The following is a 14,696-nucleotide window of genomic DNA, read 5'->3' on the forward strand; positions in this document are numbered from 1 at the left end:
ACAACATCGCTAATAAGCAGAAAACGATTTTTTCTTTCAGAACGACCTCTCAGCGGCAAACAATTTTGACCTCTTTTGCGATCGTTTAAGGTCACTCATAAGTGTCACACACTGCGATCTCGTTAATGAAGCCGGATGTGCGTCACAAACACCGTGACCCCGACGATAATTCATTAACGATATCGTAGCTTGAAAAGCCCGCTTTAGTCTGGCACAATCAAAATTTAGAATGGATTGTTCTGGCAAATAGGGGATCAAAGGAGGAAGTGTTTTGGCACATAGGATATTTGAGGAGGAGTCTGGTACATAGTAAAACTGAGGTTTAGTCAGGTACATATTAAATCTAAAAATAAGATTGGTCCAGTGTAAAGAAAAGTAAGAAAAAATGGTCTAGCACATAGCAAAACTAGATTCGCTCTTAGGAGATCAGAGAAGGAGTGGTTTAACACAAGGGTAAAGCTAAGAAGAAGTCTAGCACTTAACCTATTTGCCAGGCGTCCAAGCAATGCCATTCTATCATTTTGACAATTACGTATAGTGAAGAGTGAGTATGCTCGGCACTGTTCGATAATTGATCGAGCATCGGGGTACTCGTGGAGCTTGGCCGAGTATTGCGGGTGCTCGGATGAAACAACGACCACAATGCACAGGCTTGCTTTACTGCATGATGTGAGGCCCTCAGGGAGAGCCATTCACAGTCTCTGAATGGCTTTCACTGGGGTTAAAGCAGTGTTTTCGGATATACACTCCCTGACAGAAGTTCTGTCGCTTACCAATATTTCAGCTTTGAAGTAACTTTATTTTCATAAGCTAAAACAAATTTGGGAGGGTTTCAGCTTTCAAAAGAGTAATTTATAAAACCAATGGATCAATTTAAAGTCCGGTTATAAGCTTTTATTTACATAACATGAATAAGCGACAGAACTTCTGTCAGGGAATGTAGTGTGTCCTAAGAAAAAAACCTGCCCTCCCTGCTCCTCGGAAATACCCTCTTTTTGGTTATTATGTGGGCAGAGTGACGAACTGTCCAATCATTGACTTCCATTACACTCATTACTCGAGTTGAGCATTTTCAGACCATCTGACCCAAGGACCGAGCACCCGAACATTTTAGTGCTCGCCTATGTCTATTATTGAACAAATCTCTATAATTATTGAAAAGATAACTCTTTTGTTAATAGTTAGATTTCTAAAAATCCATATACAATCTGCAGAAGCAACCTCATTCTGATGTAAGTTTTTTTCTGGGAAAAGGAAAACAGTTGTTGAGTTAAACACCACAATTCTCTGTCCCCTATAAAATATCTCATAGAGGGGGGAATCTCACTGTATTTATAATGTTGGCATTGTCTCCTGTGACTGGACAGAACTAATTTTTCCCTTTCAATAGCCTATCTGAATAAACTTTGAATATTTTTACAATCCTAACATTAAAGCACCACTCCAGCATTTCTTTTCATTTGTTTCACTGTTGGAGTGGTGCTTTAAACATAAGTCCCCTGCCAACTAGTCTTATACTCACCCTCCGGTGTCTTCTCACTGCTGCTTCAGTCGGTTTTCTGCAGTCTGTGACCTGCCGGCTGCTCCAGTGTTCCATGTAGTGCGCCGGAGGTCACAACTAAATATAACTGTATGAGAGCCTTGTTCTGGCTCTCATAGACTTGTATTCACTTGTGACAATTACCTTTGAGTTCTATTCAGAAGTTGTAGTCACAAGAGGATGCTACGAGACCGGAGTGATGCCGAAAAAAGGTGAAGATGCCGGGGGGTGCCAATAATACTGGGGGCAAGGGACTTAGATTTAAAGCGCCACTCCAGCAGTAAAAGAAACCCAAAACCCTGCAGTGGTGCTTTAAGCTACTCCATGACATATTTTCTTCATCCTTTTACGCTTATGGTGTTATGCTGAAGATGTATATTCTAAGCTTTAGCAGAAAACTTTACATAGGTGGGAGATGTATTTTCCGACTATCTACGGTATTCAGTTAATATTGATTTGCATATCTGCCAATGGCACCTGGAGCGCGATTTCAGGAAACCGTTGCTAGAGGATGGGTAAAATTAAAATGTATCTTTGCACTCCTCCACTTTTCATTTATCACCAAGAAACATGCCTGCTCCATAGCAAAAAAAGAATTAAATTACTTATGCACATGGTTGTCTGTCTTCAGACTTCTCTAGAATTAGGCTGTCAAGGAATGCGAGCCTAATGTGCACTTGTAGCAAGGAACGTTTCTCTACTGCAAGCTGATGTCTAAGTAGATTTGAAAATGAAAGGGGTTATTATAGAGTGATTGCAGCACAGAGAGGTATGTCATTTTTACAGGAGTCTCATTTTTTCATTCTAAGCTGTTGTTTTGTTTTACATCATTTGTATTTACTGTCTCTTTGGGACTATGAAGAAGTAGGAAAAACTGCTGAAAATGTATAATCTTTGCGGTTCCATCAAGTGCCGATATAAAAAAAGAAATAGCGCATTTACCAAACCAAAGAAGTTGTTAGTCTATGTGTGCTGCAGTATAAAACATCCAGGTGTTTCATCAATGCGGCAGATTATAGGCACAGGTACCAATAATTACCATTTCAGACGGGGTGGATAGCGGGTTCCTCAAATTATAGAATTTTAGTGTCATTTTGTTCTTGAGCAATTTAGGTTTTTTTCACAAGCAGAATAAGTATCAATCTGTTTAGGAGAAAATAGCACTTGCTGCCGTCTACCATTGTTTTAAGTTCTAATATAGGCCTGCGTTCATGGAAAAAACTGTCCGGCTGAGGACATGGTCTACAGATATCATGGTAAATCGCCAGCTCATTAAAACAATATTACGGTATATTGAGTACAATAGTGTTTAATTGATATATTATGTCGTAAATGTTCTAACATAAGGTTTTCATTTAATTATGTTCACATGTGAAAAATTAAGTAGATGCTGGCCGTAGTAAAATAAAGAAGAAACAGACAGCCACATGTATTAGAAAAGATTTCTGCTGCTACTCTACGTAAATGTATTGATACATATGGTGGTAATATATATATATTTATATTTATATATATATATATATATATATATATATATACAGTTAGGTCCAGAAATATTTGGACAGTGACACAATTTTCGCGAGTTGGGCTCTGCATGCCACCACATTGGATTTGAAATGAAACCTCTACAACAGAATTCAAGTGCAGATTGTAGCGTTTAATTTGAAGGTTTGAACAAAAATATCTGATAGAAATTTTAGGAATTGTACACATTTCTTTACAAACACTCCACATTTTAGGAGGTCAAAAGTAATTGGACAAATAAACCAAACCCAAAAAAAAAAAATTTTATTTTCAATATTTTGTTGCGAATCCTTTGGAGGCAATCACTGCCTTAAGTCTGGAACCCATGGACATCACCAAACGCTGGGTTTCCTCCTTCTTAATGCTTTGCCAGGCCTTTACAGCCGCAGCCTTCAGGTCTTGCTTGTTTGTGGGTCTTTCCGTCTTAAGTCTGGATTTGAGCAAGTGAAATGCATGCTCAATTGGGTTAAGATCTGGTGATTGACTTGGCCATTGCAGAATGTTCCACTTTTTTGCACTCATGAACTCCTGGGTAGCTTTGGCTGTATGCTTGGGGTCATTGTCCATCTGTACTATGAAGCACCGTCCGATCAACTTTGCGGCATTTGGCTGAATCTGGGCTGAAAGTATATCCCGGTACACTTCAGAATTCATCCGGCTACTCTTGTCTGCTGTTATGTCATCAATAAACACAAGTGACCCAGTGCCATTGAAAGCCATGCATGCCCATGCCATCACGTTGCCTCCACCATGTTTTACAGAGGATGTGGTGTGCCTTGGATCATGTGCCGTTCCCTTTCTTCTCCAAACTTTTTTCTTCCCATCATTCTGGTACAGGTTGATCTTGGTCTCATCTGTCCATAGAATACTTTTCCAGAACTGAGCTGGCTTCATGAGGTGTTTTTCAGCAAATTTAACTCTGGCCTGTCTATTTTTGGAATTGATAAATGGTTTGCATCTAGATGTAAACCCTTTGTATTTACTTTCATGGAGTCTTCTCTTTACTGTTGACTTAGAGACAGATACACCTACTTCACTGAGAGTGTTCTGGACTTCAGTTGATGTTGTGAATGGGTTCTTCTTCACCAAAGAAAGTATGCGGCGATCATTCACCACTGTTGTCATCCGTGGACGCCCAGGCCTTTTTGAGTTCCCAAGCTCACCAGTCAATTCCTTTTTTCTCAGAATGTACCCGACTGTTGATTTTGCTACTCCAAGCATGTCTGCTATCTCTCTGATGGATTTTTTCTTTTTTTTCAGCCTCAGGATGTTCTGCTTCACCTCAATTGAGAGTTCCTTAGACCGCATGTTGTCTGGTCACAGCAACAGCTTCCAAATGCAAAACCACACACCTGTAATCAACCCCAGACCTTTTAACTACTTCATTGATTACAGGTTAACGAGGGAGACGCCTTCAGAGTTAATTGCAGCCCTTAGAGTCCCTTGTCCAATTACTTTTGGTCCCTTGAAAAAGAGGAGGCTATGCATTACAGAGCTATGATTCCTAAACCCTTTCTCCGATTTGGATGTGAAAACTCTCATATTGCAGCTGGGAGTGTGCACTTTCAGCCCATATTATATATATAATTGTATTTCTGAACATGTTTTTATAAACAGCTAAAATAACAAAACTTGTGTCACTGTCCAAATATTTCTGGACCTAACTGTATATATATATATATATACAGTCATATGAAAAAGTTTGGGCACCCCTATTAATGTTAACCTTTTTTCTTTACAACAATTTGGGTTTTTGCAACAGCTATTTCAGTTTCATATATCTAATAACTGATGGACTGAGTAATATTTCTGGATTGAAATGAGGTTTATTGTACTAACAGAAAATGTGCAATCCGCATTTAAACAAAATTTGACCGATGCAAAAGTATGGGTACCTTAACAAAAGTGACATTAATATTTTGTAAATCCCCCTTTTGCAAAAATCACAGCCTCTAGTCGCTTCCTGTAGCTTTTAATGAGTTCCTGGATCCTGGATGAAGGTATATTTGACCATTCCTGTTTACAAAACAATTCCAGTTCAGTTAAGTTTGATGGTCGCCGAGCATGGACAGCACGATTCAAATCATCCCACAGATGTTCAATGATATTCAGGTCTGAGAACTGGGATGGCCATTGCAGAACATTGTAATTGTTCCTCTGCATGAATGCCTGAGTAGATTTGGAGCGGTATTTTGGATCATTGTCTTGCTGAAATATCCATCCCCTGTGTAACTTCAACTTTGTCCTGTAGACTGTGAGCCCTCGCGGGCAGGGTCCTCTCTCCTCCTATACCAGTCTGTCTTGTACTGTTAATGATTGTTGTACGTATACCCTCTTTCACTTGTAAAGCGCCATGGAATAAATGGCGCTATAATAATAAATAATAATAATAATAATAATAATAATAATAATAATGATTCTTGCACATTATTGTCAAGAATCTGCTGATACTGAGTTGAATCCATGCGACCCTCAACTTTAACAAGATTCCCGGTGCCGGCATTGGCCACACAGCCCCAAAGCATGATGGAACCTCCACCAAATTTTACTGTGGGTAGCAAGTGCTTTTCTTGGAATGCCGTGTTTTTTTGCCTCCATGCATAACGCCTTTTTGTATGACCAAACAACTCAATCTTTGTTTCATCAGTCCACAGGACCTTCTTCCAAAATGTAACTGGCTTGTCCAAATGTGCTTTTGCATACCTCAGGCGACTCTGTTTGTGGCGTGCTTGCAGAAGCGGCTTCTTTCACATCACTCTCCCATACAGCTACTCCTTGTGCAACGTGCGCTGTACTGTTGACCGATGCACATTGACACCATCTGCAGCAAGATGAAGCTGCAGGTCTTTGGAGGTGGTCTGTGGATTGTCCTTGACTGTTCTCACCATTCTTCTTCTCTGCCTTTCTGATATTTTTCTTGGCCTGCCACTTCTGGGCTTAACAAGAACTGTACCTGTGTTCTTCCATTTCCTTACTATGTTCCTCACAGTGGAAACTGACAGTTTAAATCTCTGAGACAACTTTTTGTATCCTTCCCCTGAACAACTATGTTGAATAATCTTTGTTTTCAGATCATTTGAGAGTTGTTTTGAGGAGCCCATGATGCCACTCTTCATAGGAGATTCAAATAGGAGAACAAGTTACAAGTGGCCACCTTAAATACCTTTTCTCATGATTGGATACACCTGCCTATAAAGTTAAAAGCTCAATGAGGTTTCAAAACCAATTTAGTGCTTTAGCAAGTCAGTAAAAAGTAGTTAGGAGTGTTCAAATCAAGAAATTGATAAGGGTGCCCATACTTTTGCACCGGTCAAATTTTGTTTAAATGCGGATTGAACATTTTCTGTTAGTACAATAAACCTCATTTCAATCCAGAAATATTACTCAGTCCATCAGTTATTAGATATATGAAACTGAAATAGCTGTTGCAAAAACCCAAAATGTTGTAAAGAAAAAAGGTTAACATTAATAGGGGTGCCCAAACTTTTTCATATGACTGTATATATATAGTAAATATTCTCCAGTGTGTCAGAGATGAATGATTGTCGAGAACCACAAAACTTAACAATAGATTGGATAAATACACTTTGTTATGTTAGGCCTGTGTTAAAAACACATATGTCCCTCGATGTGCCATAATTTCACGGCACGTGTGTGTTCTCCATGTGCTATCTGTGATCAATAATAGCACAGGAAAATCAGATACTCCAAACTTACCTGTCCCCGCTCCTGCTGTCCGTGGTGCTGAATCTCCGGCTCTGCTGTGTCGAGCTGCCGCTTCTTCTTTCGGGTCAGCTGTGCAGCAGTGAATATTCATGAGCATAATTTGCCGGCTTGGAAGCAGCAGCCAGCAGCGGCCGGAGACAGCATCGCTGGTAAAGGTGAGTATCAAAATGATTTTATTTCAAAGATACATTTTTTTCTGGTATGTGTTACATGGATCACACCACTGTGTGGTCCATGTGACATCAGTGATGCCAGAAAAAAGTGGACTTGTCTCCGTGCGGAAACACGGACACACGTGTATGCCACGTGTAAACACAGGCAGTGAAAAATCATTGATATGGGAGCAGACCCATTGATTATAATGGGTCTGCATATGTCTGTGATTCTGGTACGTATAAAAACTGTCACATACGTACCAGAATCACTGATGTGTGAAAGGGGCCTTAGAAGGGTGCCACAATTTAATGGGATATCATAATGTTTCAAACAAGTGGCAAAACTGCTTAAAAAGTTAAGATAATAGGTTTCCTTTATAAAACATCTACTAAAGATTTACCTCATAAAGCAATGTAATGAAACATATTGATGAAGGTTACTACGTAATAAATGGAAGTAGTGTTAGGGGTACTTTGCACACTGCGACATCGCTAGCCGATGCTAGCGATGCCGAGCGTGATAGTACCTGCCCCGTCGCACATGCGATATCTTGTGATATCTGCCGTAGCGAACATTATCGCTACGGCAGCTTCACATGCACTTACCTGCCCTGTGACGTCGCTCTGGCCAGCGACCCGCCTCCTTCCTAAGGGGGTGGGTCGTGCGGCGTCACAGCGACGTCACATGGCAGGCGGCCAATAGAAGCGGAGGGGCGGAGATGAGCGGGATGTAAACATCCCGCCCACCTCCTTCCTTCCGCATTGGCGGCGGGACTCAGGTAAGGAGATGTTCCTCGCTCCTGCGGCTTCACACACAGCGATGTGCGCTGCCGCAGGAACGAGGAACAACATCGTATCTCCTATTGGTGCGACATTATGAAAATGTCTGACACTACACAGATCACCGATTTACGACGCTTTTGCGATCGTTTATCGGCGCATCTAGGCTTTACACGTTGCGACATCGTTACTGGCGCCGGATGTGCGTCACTTTTGATTTGACCCCGACGATATCACAGTAGCAAAGTACCCCTTAGTTCCCAGGTATTTTCAGATCTCTCTGTGTGATAAAATAGTAGAAACATGGTCTCTTCTTAAAGCTTTAACTGTGGTGTCATATTACTTTTTACAGTAAGCTTTTGTGTGTGTACATATTGGATAGCACTTATATTTCTACCATTCTTTGACATTTATTTTTCATCAGTTTTCCCCTCTCCAGGCTCAATCTTTACTTTTTACTTTTCTCTGACGTACTGGGTGGAGATTAGCTGCAATGATGTCTCCAATATACAGTACACAGGAACATGAAGGAGTTCTCCTTTGTCTATGTGGAGGACAGCAGAACTGAGCAGTATAGCTGTAAATCTAGCATCGGGTTGATAAATAAAACACCCTCTAAACCCAGTACCAACTGGGGTCTGTGTGTTTACATGACCTAATACTGTATTCATATGTGTTGTTTTTGCCATTGTTCTACTCAAATTTTTCACCGCTGCAAAAAAAACCCTTTGGCTACTTTCCCAAAATTAGCTTTGGTAGTTTTTGATATTAGTAAAATACACTGATGAGCAAAAGGGTAATAATGTTTTGAACCTTTCACTTTCAGGCTCCATATCTCACCATCTACTACAGCTTTGAGCGTGAGGCTACCTTCATTTTATAGACAATCATCTTGGCTATCTCATACATAAATTTTAACATACCTGTTAATACAGCCTATTCCAGTCTTCCTCCATAGTATAGCCTTGTATTATCTAATTTTACTGTATCCACAATATACTTCAACAAATACTTTGCTACTTAAAGGGCTTGTTCACTTCTTGGACAACCCCTTCTCATTCTTCATGTTTGGCCCCATTAAAATAAAAACTTACACTCACCTCCCATGCCAGCACTGTTTCAACGGTACTGACACTCATGTTTCCAGGGACATCACGCAAGTCCCTCACCCCACAGACAATCTCCGTCGACCTCTCTCTTACCACCTTCTGATGTATAAGTAATTAATAGGAAGTGAGCAGCATCCACAGCTCTCATTTCCTGTTAAATACGTCCAAAGGTGAGGAGAGAGAAGCCAGCGGTGATTGGGCGCAGGGCTCGCGTGACATCACAACCTCATGTGAGCCCTGGGAGCGTGAGCGCCGGTACCGCTGAAACAGTGCTGGCATGGGAGGTGAGTGTAAGTTTTCATTTTAGTGGGGTAAACATTGGATATGTGAAGGGGTTGTCCTAGTAGTGGAAAACCCCTTTAATCAGTCTGCAATGTAACTTGTATCAATAAGTATGTTATCTGAGTGTCAGTGCCTGGGCTCATTATGCAGTCGTTCACAGATTTCATGGCTTGTGACGGTACACGCTGTATACTTTATTATCGAGGACAGCTAGGAGCCATACTCTATTTGTGCATGGGATACAGAAAATATAGGGATGGTTACACCTGATATTCTAATGTCTGGAGGGGTGACTGGCCCTGATTAGTTGAAAAACAAAGAGAATCATTCAGTCATTGTTGAATTGCTGCCGATGTCCCATTCTCTGTCATTAAATCCATGTTTTGGAAGTAAATTAAAGACTTACTGTATAAAAGGAAAGAAAAAAAAGCAAAATATCCGCGGTTTGCATATTTATATATCTGCACAGTGCCAGTACACAAACTAAAGAGGAACCGAGCTTCTGCAGCAAGATCTTTTATTCCTAAGCCAGGTTTTGATTATCATTGGCATTATCCGCAAATTACACCTTACATGTCTCAGACATATAGAAATTGAATTTTGTGGGTAAAAAACACCACAGTTTTAATAGAAGCTAAAGTGTAAATTCAGAAGACGTGAACTATGGATTGTACCAGCGATGGAAATTGATTCTATCATTCAGTTCCTGTGCCATATAGCAAGCGTAGAAACAGCTAGGATCTGTGATTAAATAGAATTCAGAAGTGCCACAGGCTAAATATGGGCCTGCTGCTCCCTCGGGCCAGAACTGCACCTGTCAGGCTTCACTGCTTGATACCAGGCTTAAGCTGGCAGGAGGAAAGCACTGGTGTATGTCGGATGCTACCGGCACAGTCAGGGGAATTGATGGGCATTACCTGACTGAACTTCAGGCATGATAAACATTGCACTCTGCAGGGAAGCAATCTGGCTTTCTTATCATGAATCAGTGGACCTGGAGTGTCTCCATTGACCTCATGATTCATGCCAATGGGGCCTATCATAAATGGAGATAATTCCAAAAGAGACACCGCTAGTTTATCAAGTAAACTGGGGCACAGTAAAAAACAGCTTTGAAACCTATAACTAAATTAATAGAAAATAGAAATCTATCACTCATAGCACGGAGACGTGCAGCTGAAACAATTCCATAGAAAGTTAACTTTCTCTCCGGAACCTTGGCTCCTCTTTCTCATTAGTTCTTAAGTATGGCACATCTCTAGCATATGGCTCAGAATTGCTGCTTATTTCCAAGAACAGAATTTTCTTCTTTCTTTTCTTATTCAAAACCAGTCCCTATGCTATTTTCAGCTGTTCGGAAGACTTATAGATAACTGGGAATTGATTGACACTAATCATAATCAGCCATATTGGAATTCTAGTCACCTGGTCGTCCTGGCTGCAAGTCAATAGGCACAAGACAGGTTGTCAGGCACAGCATAAGAGGCAACCATTACAGCAATATTTTTACACATCTGTCCAATTTCTTACATTGAATCATATACTGTATATATATGTATATTCATTATCCATGTCTTATTTACAGATCCCATGCATGGTCCTCGGAAGCTGCAGGTGGTTGAGATAAAGTCAAGGGAAATAACTATTCGTTGGGAGCCATTTGGATACAATGTTACACGATGCCACAGATACAACCTTACTATTCAATACCGGTACCAGATTGGAGGACAGGAGCAAGTACGGGAAGAAGTAAACTGGGATATGGAGAACTCACATCCCCAGCACACAATCACAAAGCTGACTCCTTACACCAACGTCAGCGTCAAACTGGTGCTCATGAATCCAGAAGGCCGGAAGGAAAGTCAGGAACTAGTAGTACAGACAGACGAAGATGGTAAGATCTTATGGAGACATAAATAATGTGTATTATTCCGAAAATGTAAGCTATGAGAACATGGGGATCTGCTGTTTTGCATACTATATAAGAGAGGTATTTTCTGTCCAGAATCACTGGTGAATACGGAGCTGAACATCATACAGAAATTACAGACTAGGAGACTCCATGTAAGGCCTCAGTTCCACCTGTGCATAGCTTCCGATGTGAGAGAATCAGAAGCGATATGCTAATCACCCTCTGCTGCGAATGGGAGCCGAGGGCCATGCGACTGTGAATCGGTCTTGCGATTGGATCACAGCTGCGGAGAAAAGGGGGAGAGTACTTTCTCCCTCTCCTCCGCTTTCTGTCTCTGTGCACATTGCACTGCACTCGGATGACACGCAAATGCAGTGTGATGTTTCACATGCACCCATAGCCTTGTATGGGTGCATGTGAGCCAAAACTCACTGCGAAACTCAGCACGCTGGGATTCATTTCTCATGCTGACATGGCATGAGAAATCAATCACAGATGGACACTGCCCCATAGTTTTGTGCAAGGGAAATCCGATGTTTTATCGGATTGCGCTGGTCCTTGTAAAACGCAAGTGAAACCGATGCTTAACTCTGCAATACAGACCTATTGGGTCAGAGTGTGCCCAAAAGGTTGTTTGTATCTTTTTGTCAAATGTGTCCTAGGATCAGTTTCAGATGGGTGCATTTCACGTTCTGTATAATATCTGCAATACCTGGGCATTGACAACAGCTGCACTCAGTAAACTAAGTGATACATCGGTAGAATCAGGGTCTATCTCCCTACATCATGCTGCTCTCAGATGAGATTAAAAAAAAACAGAGGACAAATAGTTAATGCTGAATCAAAATAATTTATTAAAAATTGCGATAAACCGCAATTGTGCATAAAGAATAAGAACAGTAGAAAGGATATGGCTTTAAAGGAAAAGGTCACAATGATTACCTAAATAGAAATAAAGCCCAGGGTCCAGAGTGGTGTACCCCAACGAACGTTTCAAGGCCTATGGGGTCACCTGCCGCTTCATCAGGGGGAAGAAGGAAATGACCATTTAGGTAATCATTGTGACTTATACATTGCTATTTTTGCACCCCTGGTTCTACTGGGCTGTATGCAGTAATCATTTGTTTGTATATAATTATTGTACCTCACCCTGCTTGCAGCTCAGCTTGACCGGTATTGTGATTGACCCAGAATTTTCTGTTGTTTGGCTGCTCTTTGTCCTGCATATACCACTGCCTTACTTTCCTATGGTACTTCTGTAATTGTATATGCACTCTGCAGGATAATCTGCGACCTTTTCTTTTAAACCCATATCCTTCCTAATGTTCTTATGTTTTATGCACGATTGCACTTTATTGCAATTTTCAATCAATTCTTTTGATTCAGAATTAACTCTTTGTCCTGCGTTTTATTATTGTTATCTGAGTTGCTGGTATTCTGGTTGGGGGTCTCTATCCATCCCGATTACAACATTATTTAAATTTTGGATGGAAAATAGGTATCCTCTCAGATGAGGTAGCAAAAATCAGCTGACAGATTCCATTGAATGTCAATACACCTCTTTAAATAGGTTGTGATGGGCCCTTTTCTAGAATAATGGATGCATGGGCGGTCATGCTGCCATGATTCTGACACCTTTCTATCTCAGTCACTCACATAGCATTCATGGGCTGCGTTCACTGGACCTATTGACAAGTCATATCACCATACAGCTAGATTTACACAGGGTGTTTTTAACTTTATACCATATAAATACTACAATAACTAAATATGCCCCTTAAAAATTCAGTCCTGACTTTCTGTGTGACAAGTTACATTACAAAAAAATTATCTTGAAAAAAGTAAGGGGTTAAAGGGAATGCATCATTAAATCACAAAATATGTTTAAAATCTTTGTCTTTTTTATTATTTTAAGCATGCTTTTGAAGTTTTGTTGGTGTTTTTATTGTTTGGGTTTTTTAAATACTCCAGTTTTCACGCTAACCAGTAAATGGCATACGTTTTCTTTAGCTGACACTTGTTGGCTTTGCTGTATAGACTGGGACACTAATAGCTTGTATAAATAATAGCTCTAATATTTTAAAATGGCCGTGTTTCATGTCGATTGTTGTCTTTCTAGTGCCAGGGGCTGTACCTTTAGAGTCAATTCAAAGCAGCACATTTGAGGAGAAGATTTTTCTACAGTGGAGGGAACCTGCACAGACCTATGGCGTTATTACATTATATGACGTAAGTTACAATCTTCTTAAACTTTCTATGTTATTTATTAACCAGTAGGAAACATACTGTATTTTAGTAAATATGAATGTGTATTCCATTAGTGACAGATGTAACTGATGATTAATACCAGCAATAGCTAAAGGGAAATAAGGTTTTTATCTGGGATACAAAGGTAAATTATATTGGTATATAGTCACCTTAAAGCTGGATTATATCTCTTATAAATCAAGCTAATTAGCTGCTGCAGTACCTTGGACTGAGCCAGCCAGTATTAGTGGAATGAATGGTGTGGTATGTTTCTGCATTGCAAATTTGTGAAATAAGTGGCTGAGATCCTGAGGAAGTAGTAAGAGACTTGGAAACCCATAGATCTAATGCTGAGATCCTGAGGAAGTAGTCAGAGACTTGGAAACTCGTAGATCTAATGCTGAGATCCTGCGGAAGTAGTAAGAGACTTGGAAACTCGTAGATCTAATGCTGAGATCCTGAGGAAGTAGTCGGAGACTTGGAAACTCGTAGATCTAATGCTGAGATCCTGAGGAAGTAGTCGGAGACTTGGAAACCCGTAGATCTAATGCTGAGATCCTGAGGAAGTAGTCAGAGACTTGGAAACTCGTAGATTTAATGCTGAGATCCTGAGGAAGTAGTAAGAGACTTGGAAACTCGTAGATCTAATGCTGAGATCCTGAGGAAGTAGTCGGAGACTTGGAAACTCGTAGATCTAATGCTGAGATCCTGAGGAAGTAGTCGGAGACTTGGAAACCCATAGATCTAATGCTGAGATCCTGAGGAAGTAGTAAGAGACTTGGAAACCCATAGATCTAATGCTGAGATCCTGAGGAAGTAGTCAGAGACTTGGAAACTCGTAGATCTAATGCTGAGATCCTGAGGAAGTAGTCAGAGACTTGGAAACTCGTAGATCTAATGCTGAGATCCTGAGGAAGTAGTCGAAGACTTGTAAACTCGTAGATCTAATGCTGAGATCCTGAGGAAGTAGTCAGAGACTTGGAAACTCGTAGATCTAATGATGAGATCCTGAGGAAGTAGTCAGAGACTTGGAAACCCGTAGATCTAATGCTGAGATCCTGAGGAAGTAGTCGGAGACTTGGAAACCCATAGATCTAATGATGAGATCCTGAGGAAGTAGTCAGAGACTTGGAAACCCGTAGATCTAATGCTGAGATCCTGAGGAAGTAGTCGGAGACTTGGAAACCCATAGATCTAATGCTGAGATCCTGAGGAAGTAGTCGTAGACTTGGAAACCCGTAGATCTAATGCTGAGATCCTGAGGAAGTAGTCAGAGACTTGGAAACTCGTAGATCTAATGCTGAGATCCTGAGGATGTAGTCAGAGACTTGGAATCCCGTAGATCTAATGCTGAGATCCTGAGGAAGTAGTCGGAGACTTCGAAACGCATAGATCTAATAAAACCACTTATTTCACAAATC

General features: G+C 40.7%; 1 protein-coding gene across 7 annotated transcripts in view; it reads left to right on the forward strand.

Moving 5' to 3' along the window:
- The window catches only part of PTPRM (protein tyrosine phosphatase receptor type M), a 993,494-nt gene that overhangs the window by 498,101 nt on the left and 480,697 nt on the right, over window positions 1-14,696 (forward strand). For all 7 annotated transcript variants that reach the window (XM_075314524.1, XM_075314525.1, XM_075314526.1 and 4 more), the window contains exons 8-9: window positions 10,702-11,010; window positions 13,148-13,257. In XM_075314524.1, coding sequence (XP_075170639.1) covers window positions 10,702-11,010; window positions 13,148-13,257 — 419 coding nt within the window. The remainder of the gene's footprint in view (window positions 1-10,701; window positions 11,011-13,147; window positions 13,258-14,696) is intronic.

The sequence above is a fragment of the Anomaloglossus baeobatrachus genome, chromosome 6 (assembly GCF_048569485.1).
Source record: "Anomaloglossus baeobatrachus isolate aAnoBae1 chromosome 6, aAnoBae1.hap1, whole genome shotgun sequence".
In the NCBI taxonomy this organism is placed as follows: Eukaryota; Metazoa; Chordata; class Amphibia; order Anura; family Aromobatidae; genus Anomaloglossus; species Anomaloglossus baeobatrachus.